Source organism: Doryrhamphus excisus, chromosome 11 (genome assembly GCF_030265055.1).
Source record: "Doryrhamphus excisus isolate RoL2022-K1 chromosome 11, RoL_Dexc_1.0, whole genome shotgun sequence".
NCBI classification, from domain to species: Eukaryota; Metazoa; Chordata; class Actinopteri; order Syngnathiformes; family Syngnathidae; genus Doryrhamphus; species Doryrhamphus excisus.
The window spans coordinates 17780107-17792456 of record NC_080476.1 but is presented as its reverse complement, the minus strand read 5'-3'; the positions used below and the strand labels follow the sequence as shown (position 1 = coordinate 17792456).

The 12350-nt window shown below is 38.5% G+C and overlaps 4 protein-coding genes across 5 annotated transcripts; 3 read left to right on the top strand and 1 right to left on the bottom strand.

The window, feature by feature from the left end:
- Positions 1-1234: 1234 nt before the first annotated feature.
- LOC131138790 (UPF0434 protein APH_0052-like) lies at positions 1235-5951 on the top strand. The gene is made up of 2 exons (XM_058088023.1): positions 1235-1498; positions 5807-5951. Exons 1-2 carry the CDS (start codon positions 1293-1295, stop codon positions 5949-5951), a joined length of 351 nt encoding a protein of 116 aa, XP_057944006.1. The 5' UTR covers positions 1235-1292.
- A 31-nt stretch (positions 5952-5982) lies between these two features.
- On the top strand, positions 5983-6298 carry LOC131138793 (phosphatidylinositol N-acetylglucosaminyltransferase subunit Y-like). Its single transcript, XM_058088025.1, has one exon. The coding sequence runs from the start codon at positions 5983-5985 to the stop codon at positions 6193-6195; it is 213 nt and encodes a 70-aa protein (XP_057944008.1). The 3' UTR covers positions 6196-6298.
- si:ch211-176l24.4 (uncharacterized) lies at positions 6252-9422 on the bottom strand. Of its 2 annotated transcripts, none has more exons than XM_058088022.1 (3): positions 9023-9422; positions 7674-8670; positions 6252-6657 (listed from the first exon to the last, which is right to left on the bottom strand). In XM_058088022.1, the coding sequence occupies exons 2-3, from the start codon at positions 8664-8666 to the stop codon at positions 6511-6513; spliced, it is 1140 nt and encodes a 379-aa protein (XP_057944005.1). In that variant the 5' UTR covers positions 8667-8670; positions 9023-9422; the 3' UTR covers positions 6252-6510. The 2 variants fall into 2 exon arrangements, with proteins under 2 accessions (XP_057944005.1, XP_057944004.1); XM_058088021.1 differs by having other exon boundaries at positions 6253-6657; positions 9064-9422.
- LOC131138791 (parathyroid hormone-like) lies at positions 6445-12024 on the top strand. Its single transcript, XM_058088024.1, has 3 exons — positions 6445-10996; positions 11612-11697; positions 11766-12024. The coding sequence occupies exons 1-3, from the start codon at positions 10994-10996 to the stop codon at positions 11995-11997; spliced, it is 321 nt and encodes a 106-aa protein (XP_057944007.1). The 5' UTR covers positions 6445-10993; the 3' UTR covers positions 11998-12024.
- The last annotated feature ends 326 nt before the right edge of the window (positions 12025-12350 follow it).

The following is a 12350-nucleotide window of genomic DNA, read 5'->3' as shown; positions in this document are numbered from 1 at the left end:
GGCCACGTTTCACCTGTCATCTGCCCCCCACCTCCACCATGTACTCACGCCATCTCAAGGTCGTTACACAATCACCGTACCCCCCCTCCCACGCTCGCCCACTTAAAGCTGAGCTCTGCCTCTCCCTCAACTCCCTCTTCTCTGTGCTCAAATATTTCAAATAAAATATTTTTGAATTATATGAAATAAACATGCCAATAATAATACATTAAAATTATACAAAAAAATTCTTTAATTTTATTTTTATTAATAATTTGTATTTTAAAAGAATATGATGAAATTTTATTTATTTATAAAATAATAGAATAGGATGACATTCAAAATATGTTGCATTTTATGAAATAAATTTATACATATAAAAAATATAATAAAATAATATAATTCTTATCTTCTATGAAAAAAGAATAAAATCAACATTTTTAATTGTATGAAATAAACATATGAATAAAAAAATCATATAGTAAAGAAATACTTTATTTTACTTTTTTTCATTATAAAAGAATAAAATAATAATGGCTTTAATTGTATGAAATATATGTATACATAAAAAATTCAGAATAAAATAAGCAAATAAGTTATTTTTTTGAAAAAAATTAAATACATGTATGAATAAAAAAATCATACAGTTAAATTAAAATTAGTATTTTTATTTTTTTGTATTTTTTAATTATAAAATAATAAGAATAAAATAAATGATATATATATATATACTGTACATATGCTGTTTGATATATTTTCAATTATTTATTTCATACATCTGTTTGAACCAATTATTACATAATGCAGCGTTATTCAGTCATATGATTAGGATATAATTCTGTTATTGATCTTTGTCTAGCTGTCATTATGTATATTAATCAACATACAGTACCTACGGTGGGCCCATTGTTTTATTAGCCTTTTTACAAAATAAACGTTTTTGCATTTCTTAGGATGTAGAAACAGTTTGAACAGCCTTGCCTTAAACAGTACCATTTTTTTTTAAATATACACAAAGTGATGATTATTGCCACTATCAGCAGAGCAATGCTGCCACCGCGTGGAACCCTCTAGTAATGCATATGTTCATAATCATATTAATGTTACATTTATTACGTTGACAATTAGATATTCAAATATTTCTATTTTTTTTTAATATAACCCCTGCAGCAGAATGACACGAAATGGTGTAGTTATTAAAAAAAATTAGGCGGACGAATGAAACGGGGGACAAGGGGAACGGAAGTACATTGAGGTAGCACACTTCCGGTTTAGAATACTCTGGCCGCCAACCTTGTCGATCCGTTTTTGTCATGTTGCGGAATGTTTTGGTCAGGTTCGTGACTGAATTTGAGCTTGTGGGTCACGGCGTCCGACGCACGGCTTCTGTGCGAGCTCCGTTACCTGCTTTTATTACGCCACTGAGGACTCTGACGGACGTGAAGGACGACACGCAGAAGACTTTTGACTCTTCTCTGCTGGACATCCTGGTATGCCCGCTGTCCAAGAAGCCACTCAGGTACACTTCCGGTGCTAGCTTGCCTTCGCATAGCCAAAATCGGTTAAAAATGCATAATTTAATTTCCATATTCATTCCTTGAATTCAAGGGACGACGTTCTAGAACTAGACGTTCAAGACGTTCTAGAACTAGACGTTCAAGACGTTCTAGACGTTTTCTCGTCTTTTACAAGTAAAATGCTAACATCCGGTGTTGTGCCGAGTTTTGCATGCCTGCCGGATTTTGCATCCACCTCGCGGGAGCGCGCACGCTCAGTTAAAAACGAAAATACGTGACGCTGCGGGGTTTTTTGGCCACAGGACTTCACGATAATGAAGATATTATACTTTGTGTCTCCTTTATCATTTACTATGAAACATCTAAAGCACACAGTATATGAAAACTTCGATTTATTGGCTTGGTATTTGTTAGGTATGTCAAGCATTTGACGCATGCGTATTCAGGAATACGGTGAGTGGAGCGGGTTAGACATTTACAATGTAATTGTGGCGCTTTGTAACACATTTCTTCCGCCATTTAGGTATTTCTGCATAACTAATGACAAATATGAAATGTGGAAGTATTTACCTATTCATTTTGTGGCCAAGAGCTGACGTAATTTCAATGAGGCATGAATGAGGCATGATGCAACAGTCGATCTCACCCGTTTGACATACTTTGGACTGTAAAATGAAAAATAAAAGTGTTGAACTTGGGGGCTCCACTCATTCATTCATTATGTGGCAACACAATGGTTATTTGGTGAATTTTAAATTCCCCATCAGCAAATATGGGTGCATGCATTCTATGGCAGGGCAGATTTTTGACCTGCCGAGATTTGCATCCACCCCTATTTGGGCTGAGATCACTTCTACATGTCTATAGTTCACATGATTTACTTTAAAGACATCCATCTCTCATGTGGACTTCATCATTTTGAACAAAGTTCCCTAACAGCATATATGGGGTGCATGCATTTTACGGCAGGGCAGATTTTGTGCCTGCCGAGATTTGCATGCACCCCCTATTTGGACTAAGATAAGTTCTACATGTCTATCATTTGAACAAAAAAGTTCCCCAATAGGAAATATGGGGTGCATGCATTCTACAGCGGGTGGATTTTGACCTGCCGAGATTTGCATGCACCCTCCACTTGGACCAGTATAACTTCTACATGTCTATAGTTCACATTATTTACTTTAAAGACATCCACCTCTCACGTGGATGTCATCATTTGAAAAAAAAAAAGTTTCCATATTGGAAATATTCTATGGCAGGGTAGATTTTTGACCTGCCGAGATTTGCATGCACCCCTATTTGGACTAAGATAACTTCTACATGTCTATAGTTCACATGATTTACTTTAAAGACATCCATCTCTCATGTGGACTTCATCTTTGGACCAAAAAAGTTCCCTAACAGCAAATATGGGGTGCATGCATTTTACGGCAGGGCGGATTTTGTGCCTGCCGAGATTTGCATGCACCCCCTATTTGGACCAGCGTAACTTCTACATGTCTATAGTTCACATGATTTACTTTAAAGTCATCAATTTCTCATGTGGACTTCATCAGTTCAGCAAAAAAGTTCCCATATAGCAAATATGGGGTGCATGCATTTTACGGCAGGGCGGATTTTTGACCTGCCGAGATTTGCATGCACCCCCTATTTGGACTAAGATAACTTCTACATGCCTATAGTTCACATGATTTACTTTAAAGACATCCATCTCTCATGTGGACTTCATCTTTTCACCAAAAAAGTTCCCATATAGCAAATATGGGGTGCATGCATTTTACGGCAGGGCAGATTTTTGACCTGCCGAGATTTGCATGCACCCCCTATTTGGACCAGCGTAACTTCTACATGTCTATAGTTCACATGATTTACTTTAAAGTCATCAATTTCTCATGTGGACTTCATCATTTCAGCAAAAAAGTTCCCATATAGGAAATATGGGGTGCATGCATTTTACGGCAGGGCAGATTTTTGACCTGCCGAGATTTGCATGCACCCCTATTTGGGCTGAGATCACTTCTACATGTCTATAGTTCACATGATTTACTTTAAAGACATCCATCTCTCATGTGGACTTCATCATTTGACCAAAAAAGTTCCCTAACAGCAAATATGGGGTGCATGCATTTTATGGCAGGGCGGATTTTGTGCGCCCTGCCGTAAAATGCATGCACCCCATATTTGCTCTTAGGGAACTTTTTTGGTCCAAAGATGAAGTCCACATGAGAGATGGATGTCTTTAAAGTAAATCATGTGAACTATAGGCATGTAGAAGTTATCTTAGTCCAAATAGGGGGTGCATGCAAATCTCGGCAGGTCAAAAATCCGCCCTGCCGTAAAATGCATGCACCCCATATTTGCTGTTAGGGAACTTTTTTGGTCCAAAGATGAAGTCCACATGAGAGATGGATGTCTTTAAAGTAAATCATGTGAACTATAGACATGTAGAAGTTATCTTAGTCCAAATAGGGGTGCATGCAAATCTCGGCAGGTCAAAAATCTACCCTGCCATAGAATATTTCCAATATGGAAACTTTTTTTTTTTCAAATGATGACATCCACGTGAGAGGTGGATGTCTTTAAAGTAAATAATGTGAACTATAGACATGTAGAAGTTATACTGGTCCAAGTGGAGGGTGCATGCAAATCTCGGCAGGTCAAAATCCACCCGCTGTAGAATGCATGCACCCCATATTTCCTATTGGGGAACTTTTTTGTTCAAATGATAGACATGTAGAACTTATCTTAGTCCAAATAGGGGGTGCATGCAAATCTCGGCAGGCACAAAATCTGCCCTGCCGTAAAATGCATGCACCCCATATATGCTGTTAGGGAACTTTGTTCAAAATGATGAAGTCCACATGAGAGATGGATGTCTTTAAAGTAAATCATGTGAACTATAGACATGTAGAAGTGATCTCAGCCCAAATAGGGGTGGATGCAAATCTCGGCAGGTCAAAAATCTGCCCTGCCATAGAATGCATGCACCCATATTTGTTGATGGGGAATTTAAAATTCACCAAATAACCATTGTGTTGCCACATAATGAATGAATGAGTGGAGCCCCCAAGTTCAACACTTTTATTTTTCATTTTACAGTCCAAAGTATGTCAAACGGGTGAGATCGACTGTTGCATCATGCCTCATTCATGCCTCATTGAAATTACGTCAGCTCTTGGCCACAAAATGAATAGGTAAATACTTCCACATTTCATATTTGTCATTAGTTATGCAGAAATACCTAAATGGCGGAAGAAATGTGTTACAAAGCGCCACAATTACATTGTAAATGTCTAACCCGCTCCACTCACCGTATTCCTGAATACGCATGCGTCAAATGCTTGACATACCTAACAAATACCAAGCCAATAAATCGAAGTTTTCATATACTGTGTGCTTTAGGTATCTCATAGTAACTGATAAAACAGACAATAGGTATGTCTTCGTTAATCTGAAGTCCTGTGGCGAAAAAAACCCGCAGCGTCACATATTTTCGGTTTTAACTGAGCGTGCGCGCTCCCGCGAGGTGGATGCATATTCCGGCAGGCATGCAAAACTCGGCACAACACCGGTCCCAACCATTGTCATGTTAATTTGAAGAGTCAACGCTAGCTTACTAGCTGACGCAGCAGTATTTTAATCAGCGAGGACTTTAGTGTTCTTTCTCACCAACTTATGGATGTCCATTTCCGCTACTCAAATTACAATAAATAAAACATCTCAACGGTTTAACATAATTATGAAATTAAAAAACCGTAATTATGAGATATAAGCTGCCCATGTGCCGAGTGCAGTGAAGATGGCGGCACATGCGCAGTCTGCACCTCGTAACTGACTTAATATTCAAGCGTACTCATAACAGATGATTCTGAGTTTTGATTATGTAATGACGTTTTCTCTCATGATTATGACTTTTTAGCTCATAATTTCGACTTTAAAAGCATGGCTTTCTTCTCTCATTATTTGACATTTAATTATGACGTTTACCTCCTCATTTAGATGTTTTATATTACAATTTTGACTTTTTATCTTATAATTTTGACTTTTTATGTCATCATTTTTACTTTCTTCACTCTAATTTTGACTCTTTAGCTCATAGTTAGATGTTTTTATTTCATAATTATGATTTTTATGTCATAATTACATGTTTTTAGCGACTTTTTCTGCCTTTATATATCAGTGGTAACATCAAAATGATGTCCCCATGTGCCCTGGGTTAAAGCCGCCATGTGTTGTTTAACGAAGCTACATGGCTAACTACGTACGGACGTGTCCACCTCACGCTTTTCTAAACGCCGTCCAACCTCCAGGTTTGATGCAAAGACCAACGAGCTGATCAATGACGAGCTGGGCATCGCATACCCCATCACGGACGGCATCCCCAACATGATCCCCCAGGAAGCCAGACTCTTACCCAAGTCAGCACCCGCACCAGGACAGCATATTCCATCCTGAAGGCATCCGTCGATCCACCAAGTCAGCAATCATGTTCTCCCTGTCGGTGATGGTCGGCCTGGTCCCCATGGTGTCTCTCTTTGGGTTGTTCTACTCCGCTGCGGTGGATGAGAACTTCCCTCAGGGCTGCACCAGCGCTAACAACGTCTGCTTCTATAGCCTCCTGCTGCCCGTCACCATCCCCGTCTATGTCTTCTTCCACCTGTGGAGCTGGATGGGAATCAAGCTCTTCAGGCACAATTAATCTGGACTAAGAATACAAATGATGCCCATTCAAAGCTCACTTGGCTTGAAGACTTATATAACTAATTACAACATATTACCAGTTTAATAAAGATTCATATGAATTTCATATATATGTGTTATTGATGTTTAGAACATGTGGAGAAACTGAAGTGGAGCCACCAAGTTTAGTCGTAGATTGTGTGCAAGGCCAAGAAAACATGCTAAATATTATAACATAATCCAGTCCAGATTTCATATTCTGTCAACAAAGCAACAACAATGTCAAGCGCATGAACGTGTAACCGGAGCCAAAAACGAGACAAAACGGAGCGTGTCAGCGTCCCTTCTTGCCTTTCTTGTCTCGCTGGCTGGCTGCGCCGTCAGTAAGTTTCATGAGCGGTGACTCGGGTCGGGGCGAACTTCCGTCCCCTTTGGTCTTGAAGAAAAACGACTCGTTGAGTTTCATCTGCACGGGTCTGACCTAGAGGATCATATGTACAGTATAGGTCATGTCATGCAGTGCAATACGGTATACACTGTAAGTATTAGGAATATGCGTCAGGACGGGACCCTGTCCCTCCTTTAGGGCAGTTCCAGGCTTTTTGTGTGTATCTTTCTGTGTACTAAATATGTGCTGTGTACTGTAGACACCGTTACACCCCATTAGCCGGTAATAGACATAATAAGACAATATGACATACAAAACTTGTTTATGACCAAAATAAACATTATTAGAGCCCTATGGACATGAAATAACACCCCTATAGTCACCTTCACATTCCCACTAGCCAATATAGCAGACGTAAGTGAAAATAAGACATAGAATACATGTTTACCACCTTTTAAATAGACGTTTTAAACACGATTAGAGACCTCAAGACATGAAATAACACCCCTATGTCACCTTTACACTCCTAGTCGCCAAAAAAGCAGACATAAGAGAAAATAAGACATAGAATACATGTTTACCACCTTCTAAATAGACCTTTTAAACACGATTAGAGACCTTGAGACATAAAATAACACCCCTATAGTGACCTTTACACTCCTAGTAGCCAATATAGTAGACATAAGAGAAAAGACATAGAATACATGTTTACCACCTGCTAAATAGACTTTTAAAACATGATTAGAGACCTCAAAACATTAACTAACACCCCTATAGTCGCCGAGTAGCCAATATAGCAGACATAAGAGAAAATAAGACACAGAATACACGGTTACCTTCTGAAAAGACTTTTTAAACACGATTAGAGACCGCAGACATGAAATAACACCCCTATAGTCACCTTTACACTCCTAGTCGCCAATATAATAGACGTAAGAGAAAATAAGACATAGAATACACGTTTACCACCTTCTAAATAGACTTTTTAAACATGATTAGAGACCTCGAGACATTAAATAACACCCCTATAGTCACCTTTACACTCCTATTACTCAATATAGTAGACATAATAAGAGAAAATAAGACATAACCGTGTTACGACGTGTCACCTTTGTGCTGTGGCAGGGTGCCGGGTTGCAGTCGCTGGAGGCGGACTTGGTCTCTGACTCCGACGCAGAACTCGGCGTGGTCTCGCCTTTTCCTCTTCTTTGTCCAACACCAGCTTCTGTCTTCACTTCCTGGTCCTTCCTTGAAGGCGCACGCTCCTCTCCTTGTCCAGATGATGACATCTCGGTGACATCACTTCCTGCTAAACAGCCGCTGAGGTCTCTCCTGGCTCGATGCGGCAGGCTGAGGTCGAGAGGCTGGACGTTTTCCGAGCCGGCCGGTCTGCACACGTAGGAGGACAGCAGAGGAGCGGTGAAGAAGTTTTGCGTCTGCGTGGACATGCTCGCCGTTTCTTTGAGGGACGTCTTCCGGGCGTTCGCACGCTTACAACGCTTGGCTTGCCGTGGGGACGCATCGGTTAACTTTGCAAGACTTCCATGCACGTCAAAACACTTCCTGTTTTGTGCTCCGTCCTTCCCTGTCTTCAGTGAAAGTTTCTTCTTCCTGGGCGAGTGGCGCCATGTTTCTGCGTGCTGTGCCCTCATCGCCGGTAGGGGCGTGTCCTCCGAGTCGGGGGTGGATGCTCTGAACGTCTTCTGGGTGATGAACAAGTCCTGGCTGTTGACGTCTTCCCGTTGACATTCGTCTTCTTGTGTTTGGTCTTGTCTTAACTTTGGACTTAACGACGCAAAGGCGGGGTCTTTAACAAGGATGGAGGTGGACAACAAATCAAAGCCCACTTTCCTTTTTCTTTGGCTTTTTTTGTGGGGCACGGCGGTTTGATTGAAATCAACACACTTCTTCTTCGTCTTCTTCTTGTTTTTCTTTCTCACCTTTGACTTTCGCTCTTCTTTTCTCTTCTCGTGGTGGTCTGCTTTTGTCAGGATGCTGCCTTTGCTTCTCGGCGTCTTCCTGGTCTTCTTTGACTCCTTTTTCCTCTTCCTTTTCCCGGGTGAGGTTGAGGATTCCCACCAGATGTCCTCCTCCGCTCCCATATTCCTGTCCATCAGGGAAAATTTCAAAAAGTACTTCAACAAATAGTTTTTTTTTTTCAACTGCACAACTGACACGAGAAAATAAAGTAAACATACTGATTTTCATATTTAAATAGATTTATGATAATAATATAGCAATTGGTCTACACGTTACGTTCTTGGTACTACCGAGTTGCTAGCTTAGTTGCTAGCAACACCGAAAGTCAATACATGCTGTTACATGTTTCAAAAATATTTAAGCAAAAACGGTAGTGTTTTTTTTTCAACTGGTAAATCTTCCAGTGCTCAGCTATAATTTAATATTAATGTGGAAATAGTAACATGGCAATATCATGTTTATATGTCACATACTGTACCTTCGAAAGACTTGCTAGGCTAATTGAACACATCTCCGTACCTTTTTGACGTCATTTGGCTTCAAAGTCGTTACATGTCAATATGCTATATGCTATATACCCCGTTTAGTAACGTCAAAGTAATTCCATTACTTGAAATATTTTTTAAGTAGTTAATCCACCTCAAAGTGTTTTTAAAAACGTAATTAAACGAGCTGAGAGGTTAGCAAAAAGTAGTGTTCGCTACATCAAAAAGGAGCCGCCGCCTAAGCGTTGCATTCAAGAACATCACGTTTAGTTTAGTTAACATCACGCAAAGTTAAAAATTAGCGATTAAAAATAGTCAAAATATCGATGGGGTTGTGATTAATAGAAGCGGGAGAGAGTATTAAAAACAGCCTGAAATGTTTGTGTTCAACTGCAGAAAAAAAATGAGAAGACCATGAGCAATTCACGTTCCTCGTCGGAGCCTCAGTAGGTGTAATTAAAGGTAGCTACGGTTGGGGGCGGTAATGAGTAGATTAGTTATTGTGTCGATCTTCTGTGGAAAGAAGAAGATGATTGCCGACTCACAGTCGGATTGAAAGACGATTTAATTTTGCATTATCTTTTACATAATATATAAATATTGTGTAATAAAACACTTATATGAAAATATATGAATGAATCAGTCTGTTTTGGTTGAATAGGGCTTATTATTAGTAAAAAATATATACACATGTATATATATTATATATATATATTGAAGCGTCTAAATGAAGTAAAAGAGGTTGTGATGATACATAGTGTTGTACACAGACCACTAGGTGTCAGTAATGTTACTGAAATGTTGGCTGAGACACACAAGCACCAAACTTGATGGGCGGAACAACAGGCTTTAATCACAGCTTTACTTTGTCTTATTTTCTTTTATGTCTACTATATTGGGTAACAGGAGTGTAAAGGTGACTATAGGGGTGTTATTTCATGTTTTTAGGGCTCTAATCATGGTTAAAAGCATAATTAGAAGGTGCTAAAAAGGGTTTGCTGTGTCTTACATGTCTTATTATGTCTACTATATTGGGTAATAGGAGTGTGAATGTGACATAGGGGTGTTATTTCATGTCTATAAGGCTCTAATCATGGCTAAAAGCATATATAGAAGGCGGTAAACAGGTTTGCTATGTCTTATATGTCTTATTATGTTTACTATATTGGGTAATAGGAGTGTGAATGTGACTGTAGGGGTGTTATTTCATGTCTACAGGGCTTTAAACATGTTTAAAGGCATATTTAGAAGGTGTTAAACAAGTTTTCTATGTCCTCTGTCTTATTTTCTCTTATTATGTCTATTATATTGGGTAATAGCAGAGTAAAGATGACTATAGGGTTGTTATTCCATGTCTAGAGGGCTCTAATAATGTTTAAAAGCATATTTAGAAGGTGGTAAACAGGTTTTCTATGTCTTATATGTCTTATTATGTCTACTATATTGGATAATAGTGGTGTAAAGGTGACTTTAGGGGTGTTATTCCATGTCTAGAGGGCTCTAATAATGTAAAAAACATTTACAAGGTGGTAAACAGGTTTACTATATCTCATATTTTCTCTGATATGTGTATTATATTGTGTAAAAAAGCAAACAGGTTTTCTTTCCAAAAATGACAGCTGTTGGCCAATAGAAAATGACCCCCGGGCTGCGTTGGACACCCCTTTCATATGTACTATTTAGATACCTTGACTGACGTCAAGTGGGTGTAAAAGCGGCTTTTCGGGAGGCTGGTGTGTAGATTCCTGCTTATGTCCTCACGTAACCACGGAGACGTGCCAGCGGTCAATGGCAGTAGTAAATCCATCCATAGTGTTGTGTGGAAGGCTGAGTCACACAACAAGTCATCAGCACTCATGACGATAGCTCCTCATTGGCACCCCCAACCGCCCCCACCCCTGATCCCCACCTATAAAAGACCTGCAGTCCGCCGCTCATGGCATCACTGACAGGCGCCATCATAAATGGTACGTACTTACGTTTAAATGGTGTACACTCCCTCCTTTTCTCATGCTTTTCATCAGCAGCATATTTCTTTCTTAATATTTTTACTTTATTTTATTTTATTTTATTTATTATTTTTTGTTGCATTATTATCACTTTTCTACATATTTTTTTAAAAAGTATTATTTTAGTCAACTTAATGCTATTAAAATTATTTTTCTTAATAATACAATAATATAATTGTGGTGAAATTGTGAATTTTTCTCTTTAGAATAAGACATTTTTTCTTAATATTTGGACTTTATTCTCATAAAATTACAAAAAAAAATTCTCATAAAAATTTTTTTTTTTCATAATATTTTAACTTTGTTGTTGTTATAACATAACTTTTCCACAACCTAATTTTCCAAAAAATACTATTTTATTCATGGTTTTCTTATTACTTTAGAATAATATTTTTTTCTTTAATATTTTGACTTTATGCGACTTGAATTACATTATTTTTCCTATTATTTTTTCTTATATAATAAGACTTATTTGCTTCATGTTTTGGCTTTATTGTGGTAAAATTACAGCTATTATTCACTATCATATCTACTTTATAGGATTTGTGTAATACCGCCTTTGTTGTGAACCAGGCTCTGAAGTCCGTCATGAGAACTTTATTCCTGGCAACCTTCTACATTTGGCACATCTTCACCGTGACCGAAGGTCTCCCCCTGAGGTAAGAAACGACGCTGATACGGTGTCTTGGCAGGACGGGATTTGAACCACCTTGTGTCGTGTATCCAGGAAGAGGACGGTCAGCGAGGTCCAGCTCATGCACGACCGTGCTGAGGTCAGACAGGTGCAGGAGCGCCGTGATTGGCTGCAGGTGAGGCTGCGAGGCCTCCACACCGCCCCGGCTCACGGCCCGTGGCCCTGGATTGGGTTCTTTCCTGGGGAACCAATTAGCCTGACGGCGGAGGAGATCCAGGAAGCCCTGAATATGTTTCACAAGCTCCTCCTCTCCAAACACTCTTGAGTTTCGTGCGGTTATTGCACGCTAAAATATGGTGTTATTTGTCATTTCACTTTGTAGTTTTATTGATTAAATTGTTATTTAAAACTCAAATATGCATAAGCACACATTTGTAAGTTGAAATGCATGATTCTTTGTATCTTACAAATACAATACATCTTAAAAATACCTGTGTTGATTATTTGAATGAATCTTATAATTTTATATATTTTTTAATAAAATTATATATTTATAAAATTATATATTTATATAGATTATATATTTATATATTTTTTATTATATATATATATTTTTTTATAAATTATATATTATTTATATATAATTTTTCAACTAAGCGTTTGTACAAACGGGATTTG

Coding starts and splice junctions, on each gene's coding strand:
- LOC131138790 (XM_058088023.1), top strand. CDS start 1,293: ATGTTGCGGAATGTTTTGGTCAGGTTCGTGACTGAATTTGAGCTTGTG. Junction 1,499..5,806: donor CTGTCCAAGAAGCCACTCAG/GTACACTTCCGG, acceptor TCCAACCTCCAG/GTTTGATGCAAAGACCAACG.
- LOC131138793 (XM_058088025.1), top strand. CDS start 5,983: ATGTTCTCCCTGTCGGTGATGGTCGGCCTGGTCCCCATGGTGTCTCTC.
- si:ch211-176l24.4 (XM_058088021.1), bottom strand. Junction 6,658..7,673: donor CACCCTGCCACAGCACAAAG/GTGACACGTCGT, acceptor ATGATCCTCTAG/GTCAGACCCGTGCAGATGAA.
- LOC131138791 (XM_058088024.1), top strand. Junction 11,698..11,765: donor ACCGAAGGTCTCCCCCTGAG/GTAAGAAACGAC, acceptor TCGTGTATCCAG/GAAGAGGACGGTCAGCGAGG.